This window comes from Chanodichthys erythropterus, chromosome 2 (assembly GCF_024489055.1).
Source record: "Chanodichthys erythropterus isolate Z2021 chromosome 2, ASM2448905v1, whole genome shotgun sequence".
Taxonomy (NCBI): domain Eukaryota; kingdom Metazoa; phylum Chordata; class Actinopteri; order Cypriniformes; family Xenocyprididae; genus Chanodichthys; species Chanodichthys erythropterus.
The window spans coordinates 22,266,109-22,290,887 of record NC_090222.1 but is presented as its reverse complement, the minus strand read 5'-3'; the positions used below and the strand labels follow the sequence as shown (position 1 = coordinate 22,290,887).

Here is a 24,779-nt window from a genome sequence, read left to right as displayed (position 1 = left end):
GTTTTTAATAAAGCATTTTAAAAATCATCCTGCAGTATGTGAGGGAAAAATTCCACTTTGTGAAGAATTATACAAGAATAAAATTAAAAAAGAATTCATTTTAATGATTTAGAGTGACAGTTTTCTAGTCATAGTTTGAGTAATATTGAAAAACATCCCATTTGTTGCAGCACATGGGTTTAAAAGGCAGACTGACTTACATTGTAAAGGTGTGAGAACTCAATCTCGAGTGGGGTTGAGAGAGAATTGGGAGTGGGTTTGATTGTCACAGAGATCATCTTGGAGTTCAGCACTGTGCTATTTCTGTGAAAATACAGAGAAGGATGAAAGAAAACATGAGAAGGACTGCAAAAAACAGAGGGGGAAGAAGAGTGGAGGTCATGACCTTCAAAGAAGCTGCCACTTCCCCACATGAGACTCTTCAGTTTGCGCTGTCTCAAATGTGCATGTCATTTGCTAATATCATCATATGCACATTCATCTATCCATACACTACAGTCAAACATGTTTTCATCCATACAAAATAACAAAAAGCGTCACAAGGTATCTGATTCAAAATCACCACATTTCAGCAAATAAGGACTGCAGTCAGTTTAGGTTGAAAACGAAGTATAAAAACAGAAAGAACAAAAAGTATACACCTTTCTGCTGAATCTTGAAGACATTTCAATAAATTTAGACATTTTTCAACTATTCAGAAAGGCTATAATAACATTACAAGACAAAGGGCCAGAATTAACAGGGCAAATTAGCGTGAGAGCGCAATTCCATAAAAGCGCCGATGGGAGTGGAAAGTTCTGCACGTGATCTACTGACGATGAGCAAATTAAGGAACACAGACGCAGCTGGATCATTTCCATGATGACCAACGCAATCTACCAAGAGTAGCGCAAATTAGCATCTGGTTTAGGACATGCTTTTTTGGGGCGGTAAATATTGGTGCAAATACCAGTAAACTGACTAGCGTAAACCTTAGTAAATCACCTTGCATGATTCATTTAAAAATTTTGCATCTGAAAGGGAAACTCCAACAAATGCATATGCAATAAGGTTCGCTGCAAAAATAACTGTATCCAAGCCTTTTCAGCGCCATTTTTTTTCACTGCATGTCTTTAGTAAATCATAACAGTAGTTTTTTTAATGCCAAAAGAGGGTTTCCGCTGGCGCAAGCTGTTAAATCTGACCTAAAGTGTGTGTTTTTATGAAATTATTTTTCCTATTGGAGAGATAACTTTGTGTGAAGTCCCTTTAGAGGAATAGTTCACCAAAAAATTAAAATTGTGTCATCATTCACTCACTGTCATGTAGTTCCAAACCTTTTCTTCAGCGAAACATTAAAGATATTTTTAGAAATGTCTCAGTTTTTTGTTTGTCCAATCAAAGGAAGTCAATGGTAACCAAAACAGTTTGGTTACCAAAATTCTGTAAAATATCATCTTCTGTGAGAGTCATGAAAGTTTGGAGCGACATGAGGGGAGAGTAAATGGAAAAAAATATCACAAATTGTACCTTTAAATAAAACTACCCAGCAGGTTGGGCAAACATTTAACCCTACCGCTGGGTTTTTAACCCAGCATTTTTTAGAGTGTATAAATGATGCTAAATCATTTTTGAAAATTCAGTTCACTTGGTGATAGGCATACAAGTATAGCTCCCTAAGTTTGGCAAGATAAATGAAACATAAATTTGACAACAATGGTATTAAAAATGTTGGTATTTTAACTCGAATAATGCTGTAACTTGAAAAGACGGTGCAGCTTAAGGCATATATGAAGCCTAGAGTAAACAAACACTATCAAAAAGGCAGGCAGTCTTACTTTGTGTGCTACCAATTTAAGTCTCACCAAGTAAAAGTGAAGCCTCACCTCTGTAGAGAGAGAATACTGCCCAAGTTTCTGTACAATACGATGCCAGTCACAAATGCTGACGCGTTGTCTTCTTCTATAACACAAACACATACACACAAATAACAGATATATCACCTCAGTTCATGTGAAGTAAATAGTAAGAAAAATAATTTGGGAAAGAAATGCTATTAAAGAAGAGGTCACTGAGATATAGACTTGATCTGTGTGTTAATCACACCTTTCATTTAGAGGCCTGTACTGTATAGGACTGTATAGTGGAGATTATGGGTGGATGGATGGATGATGGATGGATGGATGGATGGATGGGGTCAGTCAAAGTTTGACTTACTTTTTTTTGATAGAAACTAATGCTTGTATTCAGCAAGAGGGCAGTTAATTGATTCCAATTTACAGTAAATGCATTTATATTGTCACAAAAGATTTCTATTTCGAATAAATGCTATTCTTTTGAACGCTCTATTCATCAAAGAAGCCTGAAAACAATTTCAGTTTTCACAAAAATTTTAAGCAGCACATCTGTTATTAACATTAAGAAATTTCTGATTTCTGAAGGACCATGTGACACTCGAGTAATTGCTGCTGAAAATTCAGCATTTGAAATCACAAGGATACATTACATTTTATAACATAATAGAAAATAATGAACAGTTGTTTTGAATTGTAATAATATTTCACAATATTACTGTTTTTACTGCATTTCTGATCACATAAATGCAACATTGGTGAGCATAAGAGACTTTATGCTCAAAACATAAAAAAAATCGTACCAAACTAAACTTTTGAACTGCAGTGTATATATAGCAAATCATGGTTGTATCGTAATGACAAGGTGATATTTCCTGTGCTAATGATGAGACTGATGCTGTTAAAAAGGTAAGTGTGAGGGGAAAGGGCAGCGATCCAGCCTCTGTCACACTCACACTGCATCACTGTCGGAGAACAGCACCCAGGAGAACCTCCTGAAACAACGCACACACACATACATGCATACACATAAAGTCCATCTGGTCTTCAAGCTACACTGCTCCAGCTCATGCCAAAACATGTGGCAGACTGGCATGCGTGGTAAGCGGGAGAAAGAGAGAGAGTCTGTAGGGGGTGCCAGGCGGCAGACAGAGGCCACAGCTCCAGGGCTGCAGCTGAGGTCCTATGGACAAGAACACAGACTGATGGAGGGGGACAGGGGCTGGGGGCATGACAGTTTTGAGCTCCCTCAGGGTAATCGAGTTTTTGCTTGCCCACCCCTCTTCCCCTCCGACTAATATGCCAAAGCCACAATAATGGGAACAGATGAGACCCGAGGGGGCATTTATGTATAACACAGAGTATTAGAGGAATGTACACTGTAAAAAACAAAATAAAACAAAAGGAGTTTGTAGAATTTCATATTAAGCAAGTGACTTTCATGTATGTATATATATTTTTTTTTAATATATATATATATATATATATATATATATATTTTAGGGCTGTCAAATGATTAATCGCGATTAATCGCAAACAAAATAAAAGTTTGAGTTTGATAATATATGTGTAAGTACTGTGTGTAATTATGTATATATATAAATACACACAAATTAATGTGTATATTTAAGAGAAATATGTTATTTATGTACAAAATATGTTTATTTATATATAATATAAATTATATAAAAATAAAAATATAAATGAATACGTATACTTGTAAATATTTCTCAAATATATACATGAATGTGTTTGTATTCATATATACATAATAATTACACACAGTACACCCACTTATATTAGGCAAACTCAAGCTTTTATTTTGTATGCGATTAATCGTGATTAATCGTTTGACAGCCCTAATATATATATATATATACACACACACATATATATACAAGTCCCTACTGAAAAAATCATGTTGAATTTACTTTGAAACATTTTTCAGACCTTGCGAGTACATTTTTTTAATTATTACAAAGAAATTGCAAATAACTATGGAAGCTTGTTTCTGCCACTGAATAAAAAATAAAAAAGGTAATTGTGACCTTTTATTTCACTTTTTTTCTCACAATTGTGAGTTTACATCTCATAATTCTGACTTTTTTCGGAATTGCATGATTTAAAGTAGCAATTGCATGTTATATTTGCGTGTTTTTCAGATATTTCTCACAATTCTAACTTCATAATGCAATTGTGACTTTATATCACGCAATTCTGACTTTATAACATGCAATTGTGAGTTATAAAGTCTGAATTGTGAGATACAAACTCACAATTCTGAGAAAAAAAAGTATTTTTTCCTCAGAATTGGACTTAACTTGTAATTGCGAGTTTATATCTCACAGTTGTGAGAAAAGAAGTCAGAATTGCAAGATATAAACTCACAACTGCAAGAAAAAGGTCAGAACTGCAAGATATAGAGTCAGAATTTATACAGTATCTCGCAATTCTGACTTCATTTCTCACAATTGCGAGTTTTTCCCACTTTATAACTCACAGTTGTGAGTTTATATTTCTCAAATCTGACATTATAACTCAAATTGCTTCCATAACCAACACTTTGAAATAAACATGAAATTTTGAAGTAGAAAGACTGAAATAGTATTTTCTTTTCAAACGTTTTTCAATAATATTTGCTTTATTTACAACTTAGAAAACTTTTTACAGTGCATATTAAGTTCATCTTTACATAATATTTTACGTCCACACAAGAAATTAACTTTTTAAAATTTACATAATTTAGTTACATTTAAAATAATAAAAAGCTGACGTGACTTAAAACAACAATTAGATTTACCTGAGTAATTGAGTTACTTAATTTTTAAGTAGCGACAAATCTTTTTTTTTCCCATATTGTGCTCGAGTGTAAAAGATTATTAAAAAAAGAGAAAATGTTGTAGACTTGGTTGGTTTGGTTGATGATTGGATGTTGATTTGGGCGTTGATGTTTTCTGGAAGCTCCATTTATGACATTTTGATTTTAAAAATCAACGGATGAATTGCTCACAATAAGATATATAACATGCGTTATATAATATAATAGAAATATAACATGGTATTTGTTTGTAAACAAATAATTTAAGTGTACACATTTAGGTGAATGAATTTTTTTCACTAAAGTGTCCTTTTCTGCTTTGAAGAACCAATAGCATTAAAATGCAAGCTGTGAAGGCGCATTTTATTGGTTAGACATACTAAACGAACACACCTCTACACTGTACGAGTTAGTGAGACATCTTGTTTGATTGACTAAACGAGAGCAGATCCGAATGAAAGGGTTTCGTTCCCTCTGTGAGAATGTGTTTCATTGGATTCAGTCTGTCAAATCCCTCTCTCATTTGCCTCATTCTAAAGCAACATTAATATAAAAGCTCATCTCAGCATGTCCAAAGTTTGATGACCTGTCAATCCACCGCTGGTAGCATGGCAACGGATCTCCCAATGGGAAGGGGAATTAAACCTAATTGCGCCTGATTGGCTCCTGCCGACTCCTGATTAAGTAGCAACTCCTCTATTAGCATAGTCGCGGGGGAAGGAGCTTCTTTAATGGCCTGTAAAGTCGGACATGGCAAGGACTGAACAGCCTACAGCAATATGCTCTCTAACAAAGGAGAGAAAAAATCCTCAAACAAACAACAAAGGTTTGTTAATGAAAGCAGTTTTGTACTGTTTTACTAGCAAAAACAACAGAAAAGAGACATGAAATTATTATTAATCCAGGCATAAGAATGGAATTTACTTTATAGTGTGAAATGTCACAGAATTTGGCAAATTTTGGAATAATAAATCAAAAAGTAACACTGCAAAATTAATCAAATTGTAATATGAACTAGTGTCTGTATTTATTAAACAGCAAAAAGGACGTCTATTTAAATATGTAATCTGATTGTTCTGTGTGTCTCTGAGTGAATAAGCGGCATAGTTTCATCTATGTCGGCCATCTTAATATATTATGAGGACACTCCACATGAACTTCATCTCCAGAGCTGCTTTGGCATTAAACTTAATGAGCATTTCAGCATTTCATGAGAAACACAAAGATATTTATGTCAGCCTGCCAAAATAAAAGTTTAAATTGAAAAAAATTATGATAGAAATATATAACTCTAATATAGTAAAATGTACAAATGAAAGTAATAATAATAATAATAGTGAGGTTAGATAATTATCATTATAAGGAATATCATAATCAAGAGATTTTTACATTCAAGTTTTAATTCATGCAGTTACGTTGTGTGACAGTATTTGATGAAAAAAATAATGTTTAATTGTAAATTAATTTTCATTTGGTTACATATTGAAGAATGATTAAATTGTTAACTGAAAACACGGAATTTGGGAAAGATTTAATAGGGCCCTAGACGAGCACAAAATGCAGGCCAGATTCAAACCTGTGCTTCCCATATGAGCACCAAGGCATTGTATCTGTAGCATTTGTACGTACCACTAGATCACTGTGCTGTCATGTAAGATTGTGTGTTTTCTTACCTGGTTTTCCAGTGACCAGGATGTTTTTAGCCACTCTGACTTTGTCCTCAGAGTTGCGAGCCCAGTCCACCATCCCCCTCCATCCCTTCATTGGGAAAGTGATATCTGCATTTCCTGCGACAGGCCGCTTGTGAATACTCAACACTGGAGGGAGAATCCAGAGGGAACTGTAAGATCCATGGCAACACCAATATCCTGACTCACTGCACAGCGATCACATCTCAACTAGAGAAAGTGTCATGCTGTCAGACGACTCTGCCATACAAACTCTCTCAGCTCAAACTCTTTCATTCTGTTAAGATCTCAGCTTTCTGCTGCCAACCATAATCTCTGTACCATTTCACACAGACAACATTTCAATCACAGAAAGAATTTACAATACTTGTAAAAAAACATTTTTTATTTCTTTATGAAACTCAAAAAATAAATCTGTGAAATAAATCTTTCATAAAGCCATTTGTACTTTATGACTGAAAGAATGAATATTATACATTGAAAGTTATTACATTTAATGTAATGGAACAATTTACATACATGGTTTTACGATTGATTTACTCAAATTTGCTTTCTTTGTGTTTCACGACTTTCCAACTAACCAAACATCCAAGTAACCAACTAATTAATCTCAGCCTCAGAAGTTGTGTTTACAAGAAACCGGGCTGATATAATGACATGTTGGACATGGCATTTTTTATAACTCTCTAAATACAGTAACTGAGTCCCCACCCCCTGTTTTTATTGACAGAGACAGCAGAGAGGGTTAAAGAAATTATTTTGAACGAAATTGACTTGCAGTGCAGGCCAAACTAGAACCAAATTATGCTGGTTCTTAGCACCTGAAACTTCTTAGAAAACCATTAAAGATTTTCTCATTCAATATAATGCCCCTTTTACAAAATGTAATGTAAGTCTCTGGTGTCCCCAGAATGTGTCTGTGAAGTTTCAACTCAAAATAGCCCAGAGATCATTTATTATAGCTTGTCAAATTTGCCCCTTTGGGTGTGAGCAAAAACACACAGTTTGCTGCTCCCGGCCTGCTTTCCAAAAGAGGGCGGAGCTTTAACAGCTTACACTTCAGTTGCTCAACAACAACAAAGGTGGAGAATCTCAAGCAGCCAAAATGATGATTGTCAGTAATGGTGGTCAGCCTTACATTGTTCAAACCGGAGTCGGACACTGATGGATCCCTACCAGCCATTTGTTGTAGTCCTTAAACAGCAAATTCTTTAAAAGAAAATATCTTCCTTTACATTGAACTTTGAGCATCGTAACTTTGCAGATGTTGTTTATGCTCTAATAGCAACATTACACACTAATTAAAGTAAAAAAAAAGTGAAATCATAATCAACCATAATCAACCATAATCAATCAAAAACTGACCCCAAACTTTTAAATTATATTGTATGCTGAACATAACCACTAGTCCTCTGTGCAGAAAAACATCACAGTTTTTGTGCGGAGTAAAGAAGAGACATTAATTGTTTTGTGAATAAGAGCGAAAATGAAATGAACTTGCCCTCCCACACTAGAGCCAAGCCTCAATGGGTGTGTGTGTGATAACTGTGTTACTAACTACCTCTCATGATATAGTTCTATGTTCAGTCTGTTGATGAATGTGTACTGTAATGTATCGATGTATTTGTGTCTTAAAGCTGTGTGTAGGACTGATAGGTCATTGCTGTAGGACAGGTGTTGCCACTATGGGAGAATCAGAGCTCATAGGCTGCTCAGTGATTCAGAGGTAAACAGAACCTAATACCGCCCCTCACACCCCCTTTTAAACTCTACCAGCTGCGGCCCACAACATATGACCATGGCGGTTCATCTTCCCACTGTTTTTGCAAACCCGGGTGCTGAGTAAACCAGAGTCTTCTTTGTGCAGAAAATATGTGCGTGGTTTAGAGTGTGATTCGAGAGCTATAAAATGCCTAGAGCTACACATGGTTATTGTGTGTGTGTGTGTGTGTGTGTTTTTATATATATATATATATATATATATATATATATATATATATATATATATATATATATATATATATATCCTTAACTTCAAGTACTTGATGCTTCACCACTATTGTCTATTGTTAGCTATGTTAAATTTTGTGTTGAAAATGTAACCCCAAAAAAAAAAAAAAAAAACAATTACAGTAATTACAGTAATTTACAACTACGAGAAAGGGTCAAAGGTAACTATCCATGGAGATTTGAATTTAACCCTGAGTCCTAAACACCTTTCCACAGTACTGGACATCATGCATCTAATAATTAATTACTTTACATTCTAATTTGCCTTATGTAAATCTCCAGTTCTTTCTTGGGTTTGTAGCTGCAACTTCTAGGCTGCCTGCCCAAATATTCAACCCTTAAAGTAAATTACCATCATCCTCTGACATTATTGCAGGGGTGTAAACTGAGCTAAATGGCAGCGGAAACTGACCCAGATTGTCGGTGACCTCATAAGTATCCTGGAAGTCCTTCATGCGGAGACTGATGACGTCCACAAAGTCCTCCACTAGACGAAAAAGCTCCTTAACATTGGGCCCCAGCTGCCAGAAAAAAAAAAAAAAAAACAGAGCTGTATGTTAAAACGTTTGTTAGTTCTTCTTTCACTATGTGATTCTGTAAGTGCATTTTAAATATTTTTGCATTTTAAATATTCTAAAAATAACATGATAATCATGCAGTTATGCCGCTACACAAGCTTAATGATATCCTTCCTTCAGAATGTAAACTGAAGCTTACGTTAAGACATAAATTGTAAACTAACTAATGATCTAACTAAACAGCAGGAGACAAACAGCTGAAAGAAAGATGTGCAGTGAAGAGAAGAGAATTAGCCAATTAATCACCTTTAGAACCAGCTGAAACTTGCATAATTACTAAGTGAAAGAGAGTGAGACGATACCAACATTAGAAAGACAGAATGAGTGAATGCTGATCGAGTTAGTGGAAAAATTAACGAACGAATGAATGAATGAATGAATGAATGAATGAATGAATGACAGAGACATGGAGAGAGAGGATAGAGAGTGAAGGCTGACTCACCAGTTGTGCTTCCTCCCACCTGTCCCTGTTTTCCTCCATCAGTAAGTTACTCACGGACTGCACAAAATTCTGTGAACAAAACCACATGAAAGAAACATTCAGGGGCAATCAGGATCTTTATTTGGAACTAAGCAAATAACACTCCACTAACCCTCATGTCTGCATTACTGGGGCTGTAGTAGGACCTCCTAAATATCTCTGTCATGTTTTTCAGTACATCTATGATAGCCAGAAGGTCTCCACTGTAGCTTGTTCCATCACTGGAGGTCACTCTCAGCTTGGTCATAACTTCAGAGACCCCGTCTCCCACAAGCCCTCTTTGAGCCTTGGAAAGATGATCTCTGGTCTGGAGAAGGTACAAAACCAGTCTTAGCTTTGGAGACACTTCTGGTGTTAGCCTAGCTAGGGTTTAGTTTGGAGATCGCCTACCAGTGTTTGGATACTTCGGTAATCATTTGAGACGCACTTCATGTACGTCGGTTTCTCCCAGTATGCAATGCCCTCATCGTCCAACGAACATCGCCGAAGAATTAGTCCTGCATCACAGAAATGGGACATCATTAACAGATCTTGAATAAGGATTGGTTAAAAACTGTATGCTACATGTTGTTTTTGTTGCTTCCTTTTTTAAACCAAGCTTCTGGAGCTGTCCATGGTCCTGAAAACGTCGGTTTAGAAAGTTATTCCAGTTTGTGTTTGCATGAGTCATGTCTTACCTACAGCATTCGGAGGGCAGCGGACAGCCGCTGTGTCCCCTGCAGGTGTTTTCTTCCACACTACGTTAGAGAAATTCTCCTCATCACAAATCTCATGCGGCTCTGCATACAACAACAGAAGTCAGAAAAGACAGAATACCCCAATCAATCCCACAAAAAATTTGAGGTCTTTCAAATGTCAACAAAACAAAACAAAAAAGCAATAAAACATAGTTGTTCCTAAAGAAACTAAAGAGTAGAGTAGAAAACAGTATAAGTAAAAGGTTCTCAAGGTCAAAGAAACTAAGGTTTAACATTATATTGACGGTCCCTTTAACACATTCTATTGACTATATGTAAAATTGCACCTACATGTCTACTAACTCTCATTAGAGTGTTAGTAGAGTATTAGTAGACTGGTAGGGTTAGGGTAAGAGTAAGTTGACATACTTGAAAAGTTACTTACACTCATATAAATAAAGGTTTCAGAGGGGGGGATTTGTAGTGATGCCATAAAAGAACAATTTTGGGTTCCCCAAAGAACTTTTCAGTGAACAGTTCTTAAAACAATCATTTTTTTTTTCTTAGTGCGAGGAACAACATTTCAAATAATCTAAAATCTCAAATAATCAAATAACCATTTTCCACTAAAAAGAACATTTTGTGCAATGGAAAGGTTCTATGGATGTTAAAGGTACTTCAATGAGAATATATAGTCAGTAGAATGTCTGTTGGGGGAGCATCAAAATAAAGTGTTAGCAGATATTAAGCAGACATTTTACTAATACACTAATGACAGTTGGTTGACATGTAGTTGCAAAGTTACTTATAGTCAACAGAATGTTCAAAAGGGACCATCAAAGTAAAGTGTTACCGAAACTAATTACATGTAATAGGACAAATAAATACAATAGGCAAAAATTCAAATGAATGTGCTTTCATTTTTCAGGTAGGTCTATGTAACAACAGAATAAGAAATGCTACCAAAATTATATCAAATGTAAAATCAAACACTGCATAGTCTTCACTGTATGAAATTAATACACAATGATTCTTATTAAAGCTACAAAGGGTATCCAGTCAAGAGCAGTGAGTGATTTTCTCTTTTTCTATTGTTGTTTAACAGGACACACACAGCAGCTGGTTTATTAGGCTTCTTTCACTTTAAGACCTAATGCCAATATGTAATATATTGACACAGTTCACTTAAGACAGGCATTTTGATATAACTTTGTGTAGATTTGACAGTGTAAGGTGCAAAAAAAGAAAGAACTGAGGCGCACAATACGATGTTAAAGAAGTCTCAAGTCGGTATTTGCACGCTGTTCTGACAGTTGGTTTTCTGTGCACACAGAAAATTGTCTGTCAGAACAGCGAATTGAGACCCCTTTTGCATCTTACCTTGCAAAATTTAAAAATGCAAATGAAAATTATAAACTTCTGTGACCCCGCAAATCTGCAAAGTCACATGAGCGTAACCATGATAGACGGTGATCCAAAATGTATACCAGTTGTCAAATTTCTAACAGTTTATTGTGTCTACAAGTATATTGCCCAATGAATTTTGGCTACAACCACATGATTGTCTCACCTGGACATCTCTTCTCATTGCAACGCCTAACTTCCTCTCTGTCCCCTGGGCATGGCTCCCCTCCAAAAAAGGGCCCATAACACACCCTTTGTCTCTGCTGGCTTCCTCCACCACATGTTTTGGTACAACCATCCCAAGAGCTCCAGAGTTGCCATTGGCCATCCACAGGACACTCCCTGAGGAAGCAGTCACGTGTCTGACGCCACTCGCCCTGACACTCTAGGCCACCATACGAGGGCCCGTTACATTCCCGAGTGCGCTGCATTGTTCCATTCGAACAGGACGAGGAACAGGAGCTCCAGCTGGACCACTCATTCCACACTCCATCCACTACATAGGAAAAGATATGAACTTAGAAGAAGAAACTGAAGAATATTCTGAATATAGAGGATACGAAGCAACATTAGGGAGACAAAAGAGAGGGATTGAAAGTGGAGCATGATAAGGGGACATTATTGAAAGATAAATTGCAGGGGAAAGGAAGAGGAGCTTTGGGTTGCCAAACTCTAGTTCAGTCCGCAGTAATTTAAAGCCTCACTTAATCACCATCATTTGCTTTGAACTTCACAATGGTTCCTTTCAATCTTCTTCTCCTACAGTGCCTCACATTAGGCTTTAATTGTGCTTCTTGATGGAAGTCATTAAATCTGTATGAGAAAGTCTGTATTTAAAGACCTAATGATCACCTGGGCATACAGCAATGTTGCAGAATTTGGTCTGTTTCTCTGGACCATCACAGGGATTTCCTCCGAACTGTGGTGGCTTGCACGAGCGAGTGCGGTCCCTGTAGCCACGTCCGCACGTTGAAGAACACAAGCTCCACGGAGACCACTCATCCCATGCCCCGTGCACTGCAATCAGAGCGGCTAGGGTATGATTTATAGAGAGAAAAACGCACCTCGACAACACACACACATGCACTAAAGGAAAACTAAAGAGGGGTTCACACTGACAACAATCTGCAGCACTTTTAATTCATTTATTTTCAATGGGAGTTACCGATTTCCTGATGTCATGAGTGACCGTTTGGGATGAGATAAAGTTGAGAAACGTTTAATGAGAGGCGACATAATGGGGCGACTACCAATAGGAGTGAAGACATTGGAGCACATTGAGCAGTATGCATTGATCGTTGTTCATCTTGTTCATGATAAGATGTACTGCTGCAATTTTACGAATATTTTACACTCCATTTTTAGCAGCAAGAAATCTGATTCCATATCCAATCAGGAGAACACATTATTTTTACCAGTAATACATCACATTTGTGATCAGGTATTCAGAAGCTATAGCCGTTTATGTAACCAACCAATAATGTTACAAAAGGAATGCCTACTAGAACACTGTGCTGAAAAGACTGTACAAGACTCAAAACAGTTTACTTGTATTACTATGTACTGGAGAAACTGCAGCATGCAAAATGGCGGCTCTAGTAATGGAAGTCCCGCCTTCTAAATAAAAAAGCCAATTAGCAGGTGGCAAGGTCATAATATCAGTGCAGCTACTGTTAGACACTCCAGTTCCCATTGAAAGAACTGCACATATCAATTAGCTAGAGCTAGAACAATCATAAATATATGCAATTAAACATCATTTGAGCATAAGAAACAATGTTTACGAGATTCATTTTTTCCTGATTTGAATGCATGGATGGAGGCGTTGCAAATATGGCCATCAAGTGAACTTACTTTTGTTCCAAAGGGACTTTGCAACTAGCAACCAAAAATACTGTACAAAACAGCTGTCAGTGTGAACAGACTATTACTGGGAATGTAAAACACAAAGATACATGGAACTCTTAGTGTTCAAAGACTACTACAATTTTCAGCTGCAATTTCTGAATGTTACAGAGCAAATCATTCACTTTTTTTCTGCATAAAATGATTAGCACTTAATACAACATTGTGCTTGGCTAGAAACGTGTTTTTAACTGAATAACATGTTTTGTCTGACCCCCTGAGATGCTGAAATGGTGGAATGAAAAGAGACCGCCCTACATGCAGTGGGAACTATAGGGACTTAGCTGACAATGCTGCACTTAAACCCATTACTATCTTACCACGGCTCTCCAGGATCCAGGGTTGAGAGGGGAGTAGCCGTACATGGAAGCCCTGGAAGAGTTACCCTCAGGTGGGCAGCGACTGGAAGGTGAAGTGGCAAAGCTAATGGACCTAAGTGGAGGTGGGACGGGTGATGGGTGGTGGATAAGGAAGATGGTGGGGGTGAGGAGAGGCCTGAGGTGGGCTGTGCTTACCTGGACACACAGCAGTGTTATTGCAGGGTCTCTGTTCGCGCAGCGGCCCGCTGCACTGCGTACTGTACGACACGGAGACGCAGAAGCGTGTGCGGCTCTGCCAGCCCTCACCGCACGTGGCCGAACACACGCTCCACGCAGACCACTCCTCACCCGACGGAGGATCCACTGAGAGGGACGGGGGGAAGTGGGGGCAGGGATGGGATGGGGTAAGGTGCGGAGGAAAGGGTAGGAAAAGGGCCAAAACTAATTAGCATGCAGGATTAGCCATCTCATCTAACAGGGGAGGCTTACATCATTTCATCGCTGATTCCAAATCCTCAGCATTTACCCATAGTAGAAGTTCATGCTTTCAGTTTTAGGATATGTAAGTCAGCCATCTAAACAAGGATTTCACAAGGCTGTCCAATAAATCAGAATTTAATATCTGAGCAACTGGGAAAGCCAAGGAATCATGCTATAATCCCAAAGAAATAGGAAGATATTAAATGTCCAATAGGAAACACTGTCCTGACATTCCAAGAGATAATATGGGCTGTCATGGATATCCAATAGGAAGAGTTAGGCTATCATTGCCATCCATCGGAACGAAATGGAGAATCAAGAATGTCCAATAGAATGATATTGAATGTCCAAATGAAAAAACTGATAAGGAGGGAAAGATTTAACCTGATTCTGACAACATTAGGGGTATTAAACTTTTTAGTTTCCATACTAAATAATAGTTGTTACTATCTCCTTCCAAAAGTAAAATAAAAAATTGTAAAACAATGCGCAACATTTTTAAACCTAATTTCTGATTAATTAAGAGAAAAGTTAACTTTTAGAAACATTCATAGAGCAAAATGGCATTCATTTTGAAGAGACTCATATTGTAAATATGATGACATTTCATGCAGTACTCACAAAGAAAAGACAAAATACAAGGGATTACATCATATTAGAAGGACAATATTTCTTTTCTATTAAAGCATGCAAATCAAGCATCACCACCCCCTTGTTCTTGTTTGTTTTGTTGGTTTCGACCCTTTCAAAACTTGTTTAGCTTCCTTGTAAGCAATGGTGTCCATGATTCATGGATATCACGATGTTCTGCCATGAACCATGCCATAATACACATGACAAAGACAAACAAAACTTAAATCACACGGACAGGAGCATAAAAAAACAAGGCCATAGCCACATACGCATCCAGTCTACTCCCCTGTATGTGAACTAGTGAGTGAAACGGCTGAGAGTGTGTGTATGTGTGTGACCCCAAGCTGAAGAGGAGGCTGATGCCACCTGTCTTCTTACCTGTTTGGGAAGACTGCTGTCCACTGCGGGTCTTATCAGAGTCCTCTCGTTTACGGCTGTCCACCGAGCGCAGGGATTGGCTACGAGTGCCAAGTCTGCCTCTGCCTGCAGGATGGGGTGGGGTTAGCAACTACAGTTGACTTCTGATCGGGCAGTGCTGTGCGACCTGAACATCTAGACCAGCATCAGCCATGCTTGGGATTTTGTGTGAAGTTTAAGGTTAAATAGCTGAGTAGTGGACCTGTGTTTGCTTTGATAATCTCCATGCGAACACGAGACTCTGAGAGTTTGGACACTTTTGAGTTTACGTGACCTCCAAACGTGTGCTTTGAACATCGAAAAGTGTGCTGAAATAGGGCAAGATGGAGCGAGCAGTGGATGGCGGATGAAAAAATAAGCAGACCATGCGGAACAGAGACACAGACAATCGAGGTAAAAACATCTGCAGCCGATGGCCTTGACCATGGAGTGGGTTATTTACTCATGGCCTCCATCCATACTGAGTGAAGATCTACTCACTACAGTCACATTCACACTAACTTGGTCAGTGACGCCCTTACCAAGCATGGCCTCTTGCATTCCTTTGTATTTCACTGGACTTAAACCCTTGCCTTTTGAGGAATACTGCCTGTAGCCTATGGGTCCAATGAAAAGCACACAAAAATGCTCATTCTATCATCGGTCTATCATTGCATTATCATTATTGCTCTATCATTATGTCACACAGGAAGCAGAACATCTTTTTTTACAGTGAAATGTGAAGAATGTAAAAAAAATGAGGTGTCAAATAGTGATAGAGAGAGAAAGCAAGAGAAGTGGATGTGTGGACAGTCACGTGCATACATATATGAGTGTAGAACTTACCAATGCACGACTGAGCGTTGCAGGGACGACCTTCTTCCAGAACACCCTCGCACAGGTACGCCTCCTCGGGAGGTGATTGACAGGAGCGTGTGCGCGTCTGGACTCCGCCCCCACATTCACTGCTGCACTCCGCCCAGTTGCCCCACCCACTCCATCCACCTGTATTAAACCCACACATAGACACACGAACAAGCCGTGTGAGTGTAATTCCCAAGAAAAAGCCATTTCTTAATAAATTTCCATGACACAAATTAAATTTCCATCCCTGCTAAGCAATAATGTTCTGATTTTGTAATCCATTATGATGGCACTAAGATGTAGAAATGGACCCATAAATACCAGTAGGATATGAGTCCCTGTGTTCTGCTCTCTCATGAATGTTTAATAGCAGACATTGCTGCCTGTCTGATCCCGGAGGCCCCGACAAATATGTATTAATCTGCATGAATAGAACATGAAGCTGGACCATGTCCAACTGCAGACATTTTTAATTACTCACAAATCAATTGTACGGGGGAGGGTACGTAATTCTACACTCAGTGCAGCTCTACCAGGAAAATGGGAACTGAAATGAAAGTGAGAAAGAATCAGATACAGCCCATATTTAAAATGTTCATCAGAAGATTTTTGCATATATTACATGGGGAGGGTCCATTTACAGACAACGTACAGATCAGTTAATGGGGTTAAAGGTATATGTCGGATATAAGAAAACTAGTTGAAAAAATAAAACCAAAGACTATAGAATAACACAAGAATCCTCACTCGTATTGTTTTGAATGGGAGAAAGTGCAACGTGCAATATGGCGGAATAAGTCCCGCCTTCTAAATAAGAGTCAATCGCTGATTAGTAAAGTCATCGCATCACTGCATCAGCCATTAGAAGCTCCGGGTCCTATATAGAAACAGTTTGACGCGTTCCTCTGAAATGAGACACAAGAGACACGTACTTAGGACTGCACATGTGCATTAGCTTGATTCAGCCTGAAAAATATATATATTTTTTTTTAATGATTCGACGGTTTAGAATAAAAATTTATGAGACAGTTGTTCAGATTTCATTGGTGAAATATGAAATTTAATCGAAAGCTTGGCAAACAGCTTTGGAGAATTTGATGTTTCCCCATTAAAAGAGATAGGAGCTGCACTTGCATGCCCGAGAGGCGTTTCAAAGATAGCTGCAGAGTGAAATTACTTATCTTAAAGGGCCTTTGATAAAACCTAGTTAAAAACAAAGTTAAAATTATAAAAATGTATTTAAATTAAGTGCAAGGTTCATTTTGGTTTCATATTTTTGAAAATCTTTTTGGAGCATTTTCAAAAACTCTTAAAAGTGCCCTAGAACTTTTTTTTTAAAAGATGTAATATAAGTCTAAGGTGTCCCCTGAATGTGTCTGTGACGTTTCAGCTCAAAATACCCCATAGATTTTTTAAATTAATTTTTTTAACTGCCTATTTTGGGGCATAATTAGAAATGAGCCGATTTCAGGTTGCGGCCCATTTAAATCGCACGCTCTCCGCCCCCTCCCGAGCTCTCGACTCTATCACAGCATAAACAAAGTTTACACAGCTAATATAACCCTCAAAATGGATCTTTACAAAGTGTTCATCATACATACTGAATGCATGCGTCGGATTATGTGAGTATTGTATTTATTTGGGTGTTTACATTTGATATTGAATGAGTTTGAGGCTATGCTCTGTGGGTAACTGGCTAACACTACACTGTTGGAGAGATTTATAAAGAATGAAGTTGTGTTTATGCATTATACAGACTGCAAGTGCTTAATAATGAAAATAACGACGGCTCTTGTCTCCGTGAATACAGTAAGAAACGATGGTAACTTTAACCACATTTAACAGTACATTAGCAACATGCTAACAAAACATTTAGAAAGACAGTTTACAAATATCACTAAAAATATCATGTTATCATGGATCATGTCAGTTATTATTGCTCCATCTGCCATTTTTCGCTGTTTTCCTTGCTTGCTTACCTAGTCTGATTATTCAGCAGTGCACAATCAGACGTTCTGCCCTTGTCTAATGCCTCGATCATGGGCTGGCATATGCAAATATTGGGGGCGTACACCCCGACTGTTATGTAACAGTCGGTGTTATGTTGAGATTCGCCTGTTCTTCGGAGGTCGTTTAAACAGATAAGATTTATATAAGAAGGAGGAAACAATGGAGTTTGAGACTCACTGTATGTCATTTCCATGTACTGAACTCTTGTTATTTAACTATGCCAAAATAAATTCAATTTTTAATTGTAGGGCACCTTTAAATTTTAATATCAAATTTCACTTAATGACTATATAAATGTCAAGTGGTGTATAAAACTTTTTAATTTCGAGAAGGTGAAAATAATGTCAAATATAATGTTTTTGTTTGTTTGTTTGTTTGTTTTTTGCTCTTTTTTTTAATTATCATGGACTTTTGGATCATGGATAATATGAAGTTTATACATTTTTAAAAATTATAATAAATATAATACCAAACCATTTATGTCAATATTTTTTTTTTATTAATTTATAGCCTTTATAAAATGTATATTTGTACTGTAAAATATTTATTGAATTTATCTATAGCCAATCAGACTTTTTTACTACAAGGAGGAAAAAAACAGAAAAGAAAAAAAAAAAAAAACAGTACACATTATATACATACATTTTTATTTAAACCCCAAACAATATTAACTAAAGTTAAGTAGCCAAAAGTGTTGTCCAGCCTAGGAAAATTGACATCTTCACATTTTATTCAAACATTAATAAAAATGTGTTTAAGATAATGTAAGAATATTGCATAGTTGTGCTAGCAGTCTATTGTCAATGAAACATGCCAAATTGTGCAGAGATAATTTTTGACCAGGCTGTCATACAAAGAAATTATGAACACATGCAAATACCTTATAAATATAAATACCTTAACCATATTAGATGTTTTGTTCTTCCATAATATTTAAAATATTTAAAACATATACATAATTTTCCATCACTTTTGGCCACTACAGAATGAATAAAAATTAGGAATTGCTGTTTAATGTATTTTTTGAAAGCCAGACAAAAAAACAAAACATGACTGCCACAATACTGACCCCATATCAACTGAACCCCTCCCATACTGTTACACTTGAAACAACCCTCATGCAAAGCCCAAGTTAATACATTGTGCTACATAAAGGCCAGATATAAAAACAATTTATGCCTATTCTCCACCGCTGATACAAATCTTCCAGCAAGCTTTTGCTGAAAAGCAGAATCAATATCTATTTGTTTGAGCAGGATGAGCGATTAATGGCAAATTGTTTACTTGGGGTGCTGAGATTGGCTTTGCCGCATGTTGTGCGAGACACATTCACCTGATAAAACATAACGGATTCTAATCTTCAGTGCCACGGCCTTGAATATACAATCAAACGTCCTCCTTGCACAGCAAGTGACAATGGCATACAAAATGAACCAGGACGGCTCTCAGCGCGCTGCCCTGATTAATTCCATCCACCAATCACGCTTCAAGTCAGATGGCTTCATCAACCAATCGCACGTGGCATAAACAGCATGCTTAACCAATCCCTGCTCCACAGGGGACCGTAAGTGGTGAAAATCATTCTTAAATAAGCTTCTCGGCTTCTGTGCTGAATGACTTCTACCATATTTAAAACAAATGCGAGCATGAAAGGACACTAAAAATGGCTGAAATGAGTAGAGTGAGAATATTTGTGAGGCAAACAATCTTTAAAAAAGTGAATAAGGAAAAAAACTCCAGATAGGAAAAAAAAAATAATACTCCATTTAGAGATAAGATTTTCTCTCTCAGTGAAAAAGGATGGGAGAGTACGACCTTTTTTTTTTTCTTTTCTTTTTGGCTTAATAATCACTGGCTGAAGGAGAAAAGGGGGAGCAGAATAATGTAGTGTTTTCTTTCTCTGTCCCCAAGGACATTTTTTTATGCTTTCAATAATTTAGTGTGCTTCTCTTGTTCGGTGGTAGCTCCCTTACATCCAGACTCTTTGCAGAGAATGCTATATCATCTTTAAACTCTCATATTCGTCCTCTGCTCGGATGTTTCTTTTATTCATCAGCCCTTCCTCTATCATTCTGTCTTTTCCCCAGTTTTCAAATTGCAGCTGCAGCATGCACCTGGTTTTCAAAGGATGAGTGTGTGGATATACATCATTCTGCCCATTAGTAGCTAAATATCATCTTGTTGGATGGCTTAAGAAAACCCCAAAGTGACCTTCACTTTCCTTCAATAGTGGGCAGAAGGTCTAATAACAGCTCAGGTGACAGTGATCTGAAATCATCAATCTAAGATCTCACCATAATCTCACCCGCCACAGCCCCTTGCATATCTGCTACAAGCCAAGGTCGGTCAGTACATCTAAATTACACCCTACATTCGACTTCATGCATTGGTTTCTGGTTGCTTACATGCATTAAAACACAGACTGTGGATCAGTGATGGAAAGCGAAACATGGGAAGTGCTGACACCCAGAGGATGCTACTTGTCATTGGCATCTATGCCGGCAACAAAAGAAAAAAGAGTTTAAAAAAATAAAGAAGGAAGATTTTAAATTAATATTTGGTTCAGAAAACATCTTATCTGATCTCTTTAAAAAAGTTTATTTAAAAAGTCTTTTCTTATTGATGTAGAAATGAAATGGATAAAATCTAGATTTCTGACAGTGTTTGAACAAAAAGAAATGAGCCATCCATAATCTCACACCTTTTTTTTTTTTCTTCTCTGTCCGTCTCTATCTGTCCCTCTGATGGCTGAAGCTCACAGGTCTAATCCACTGTTCTGTGCGTGTGCATTTCTGCTGTCAGTATCCTGCTTAGAATAAATATTTGAACAGCTGTGCTTACACATCTCATTGATTAACGTCACTCCAGGGGCAGGAAACACAACTGAGGTTTGCACCCTTGCCGCTTCACATAATCTTTCTTCTCTTGCGCTGCAGTGCCCAAAATGGTCCACGCAAACCAACACCTCAATTAAACAACCAAAAATGTCATACTCATGAATTTTAAAGTGTCAGTTCACCCAAAAATGAAATTTCTCTTATTAAGTACTCACCCTCATGTCGTCCCAAACCCATAAGACCTTTGTTTGTCCTTGGAACACAAATTAAGATATTTTTGATGAGTGTGTCTGATCCACACATAGGCAGCAACCACATTAATAAAATAGTCAACGTGACTACAATGGTTCAACCTTAATATTATGAAGTGACGAGAATACTTTTTGTCCGCAAAAACAAAACTGACAACTATTCAACAAATTCGTCTGTCCCCTGTCATAATGCTGTGCTATTTTCGTTGCAGAGCTTCAGTGTTTACGCTTCAGTATTGGTCGGATCTGGTCACATGAGCAGCATGATGCAGGAGCCGGCCAATACTGAGCCTGCATTCAGAACCTATGGTTCAGACATGAACACTGAAGCTCTGCAACGAAAATAGGGTAGCAGTATGACAGGGGACAAATTTGTTGAATAAAGTCATTATTTTTGTTTTGTTTTTTGCGCACAAAAAGTATTCTCGTCGCTTCATAATATTAAGGTTGAACCACTGTAGACATGTTGACTATTTTATCGATGTCTTTAATACCTTTCTGGACCTCAAAAGGTACAATGTCGTTGCTGCCTATATGTGGATCAGACATTTTTGAATTTCATCAAAAATATCTTAATTTGAGTTCCGAAGACAAATGAAGGTCTTACGGGTTTGGGACGACATGAGGGTGAGTACTTAATGACAGAAATTTATTTTTTGGGGGGTGAACTAACCCTTTAACAGAGTTTTCTGACCAACAGGGCATACCAATTTGCAACGTTTCGCTTTGAGATATTTGTTGAATTTAAATAATGTGGAATAATGTTCTTCTGACATACTTTGACAGATTTAGCTGTCATTACAGGCTGCAAACGATGTATTTGGCTTTTATTTAAACCTTTTGAAGTGCATAGAACTAGTAGTCAATGTTTTGAAGTATCTGATTTGGGCTACCGATGGCCAAAGCCTTCACCAGTTTAGAGATCATGATGACAATTGGTCGATTTAATGCAGATGTACCCATAATAAAAGATAAGGGATTAGGGGTAGTCGTGACTGGTAACCCGAAGGTTGCAGGTTCGATTCTCAATACCATCAGGAAATGGCTGAGGTGACCTTGAGCAAGGCACCAAACCCCCAAACACTTCCTGGAGTCCATATCAAAAAGGCCACCCACCGCTCTGGGTATGTTCACTACTCACTCCTAATGTGTGTGCACTAACTTGAATGGGTTAGATGTAGAGGACAAACTCCAAGTATGGGTTACCATAAAATAAATAAATAAATAAATAAATAAATAAATAAATAATAATAATAATAAATAAATATATATATATATATATATATAGATTCAAATCCAAACTCAAAACAAAGAAGGGTCTTTTCATTCATCTTATAATAACTTAAAGTTTCTTATCTTCCCAGCAAATATGTTTACTCTTAATATACTGCAAAGACTGAAAACACCTGCAAACAAAATCTTTTATAAAAACAGAGAAATAAGGTTCTGTCCTCTGACACTTACATATATAGATAAAGAATCTACCCAGAACCATCATTATGTTAAGAAAATATTCAGCATTTTTGTCATCCAACAACATTCCAAACACATTATATCTAGAAAAAAAGTAGGCAGTGATTGGACCATTGTTTCCAACCAATAAGAAAATATTTGAATGCTGCAGCAAACTACATTAGTCTAATTGATTTCTCAAAACTGGCCACCATCCAGATGAGATTATATGTGGTGGATTGTTAATCTCAAATAAAACACAATTATTATTATTTTTTTTCTAATAATATTTGTTAAAATTTGTAAATAACACAAATGGGCTATGTATATTTACTCAGATTTCACACACTCACGCACACACACACACACACATAAAACAAAACTCTACAAGGCTCTCAGTAGATTTGGGAACTATCACAAAGCAAGTCTAAACAAATTGAAAACTGTTTGTTCTGTTGTTTCTTCTCTGGTTACACGATTAATCACATTCTCTCATTGGCTCCCTAATGAGCAATGGGCCTGGGTCTTTTTCTATCTCATAGGTTCATCCTGGTGACCGTGATGATCACCACTTCTGCTGTCTTTCAATGGTCACACAATGACAATAGCAGTGACTTCTCATCAGCAGAGTGTATGCGCTACAGGATTACTGACTGTGTCAGGTGGGCAGCTCAGAGTCTACACTGTTTACTGATGAGCAAGTAGATAAACAGATCAAAAGTACGACAGAGATATGAATAGGGGTTTGGTTGAATGTTCTTTGGTTGCAGGTGCGGGTCAGAGAAGTCGACGTTTCAATTCCGAAGATGGATGCCTCTCCTTGGCAGGAACAAAAGGGGAAAAATCTAGCTCGAATCAAAAACACCTTCGCTAAAAGGATCAGATGGGCCTCCCACTTTTCTCAGGCCCACAGATGAGTGGAAAAATAACAGGCTTTTCTTATTTTCCCCTTGCACATCAATCTTCAGCAGAGAAACATCTGCTCATAAGAGCAAAAGGACGCAAGTGCACATGTGAACACACACACAAACATACACGTAAACATGCCATCTTGCCCTCACTTCCATGACTTTTAGCACTTGGATCAGTGACCACCGAAATGAATCATCACACTGGGGCTGAACACCAGAACGGCATCTAACTGTCCAAAACTCCAAGACATTTACAGAGAAATACATGTATTTTAAATAAGTCTATTCTAATTTTAAATGTACATATAGGCTGCATATGAAATTGTAATCTGGATACTGATATATATTAAGGTTGATTAAAGTGTCTAAATGAGTACACATAGGGAAATACAGTATTTAAAAAGACAAATAATGCATAATTGTTCCACCAGTCAACTGTGAGAAAATGTGTTTTGCTTAAAAAAGCTACTTGAAAAATTCACTTATGAATGATTACACTTAATTTCTTGAGGGTACATCTTGTAAACCTGTCTTAATATTGCAGCAAGTTAATTTAATTGAATTCTGAAAACTGGTAACTGTCAAAAATGCAGTCGGAATGTAATCGTGAGAAAATCAAGATTTTAACCAAGGATACAGGACGTGTACGGGAGTCGCCTGTCAATGGCGTCATATCCACATTACCTTCGGTTTGCGGTTTTATTTTGTAGAAACCATGAAAACACTAAAGACACTATTACATGTTTTATTATACTAGGGAACAACTGTTTGGTTACATTTATGCACAGAAAATTAATTATTGTTATATAGCTTAACATGTTTAGTCTTATTGTTTAAATCTAGTTCTTTATTTTTCGAGAGTACCATGCTTTTACCATGCCTCTGAGAAAAACACTATTTTGTCAAGCAGCTAAGGAATACAGAAACCATACAAAACGTTTTAAAATTAATTGCATGCTATTTATCAACACAAGCCACCCAGAATTTATTATTATGATTTTCTAAAATCAATCTAGCTTACTGCAGTGTGTAACAGTGTCTCACAGTAGCCACAGAGCGAACGCACAGAGTAACGTCATAACATCATTTTCAACACACTCAAATGTATCTAATATGATAAACAGTAACGTTACTAATCTGATCCATGAACATGATGTCTGCTCGAGTCCCGTCCCGATTCTTTTCCACTGGCTGTGAGGTGAAGACTGGCAAGATTCTGTGCACAAACTCAG

General features: G+C 37.3%; 1 protein-coding gene across 6 annotated transcripts in view; it reads right to left on the bottom strand.

Annotated features, from left to right (window-relative positions):
* adgrb1a (adhesion G protein-coupled receptor B1a) overlaps positions 1 to 24,779 on the bottom strand; it is a 113,224-nt gene that overhangs the window by 40,797 nt on the left and 47,648 nt on the right. For 2 of the 6 annotated variants that reach the window (XM_067404818.1, XM_067404844.1), the window contains exons 3-16: positions 16,069 to 16,227; positions 15,765 to 15,839; positions 15,205 to 15,309; positions 13,909 to 14,076; positions 12,341 to 12,520; positions 11,655 to 11,984; positions 10,085 to 10,186; positions 9,798 to 9,904; positions 9,520 to 9,714; positions 9,369 to 9,437; positions 8,761 to 8,869; positions 6,324 to 6,467; positions 1,866 to 1,941; positions 201 to 303 (exon numbers count right to left, since the gene is read on the bottom strand). In XM_067404818.1, the coding sequence (XP_067260919.1) occupies positions 201 to 303; positions 1,866 to 1,941; positions 6,324 to 6,467; positions 8,761 to 8,869; positions 9,369 to 9,437; positions 9,520 to 9,714; positions 9,798 to 9,904; positions 10,085 to 10,186; positions 11,655 to 11,984; positions 12,341 to 12,520; positions 13,909 to 14,076; positions 15,205 to 15,309; positions 15,765 to 15,839; positions 16,069 to 16,227 (1,922 nt within the window). The remainder of the gene's footprint in view (positions 1 to 200; positions 304 to 1,865; positions 1,942 to 6,323; positions 6,468 to 8,760; positions 8,870 to 9,368; positions 9,438 to 9,519; positions 9,715 to 9,797; positions 9,905 to 10,084; positions 10,187 to 11,654; positions 11,985 to 12,340; positions 12,521 to 13,908; positions 14,077 to 15,204; positions 15,310 to 15,764; positions 15,840 to 16,068; positions 16,228 to 24,779) is intronic. The other 4 variants (XM_067404827.1, XM_067404852.1, XM_067404835.1 and 1 more) reach the window with 3 other exon arrangements.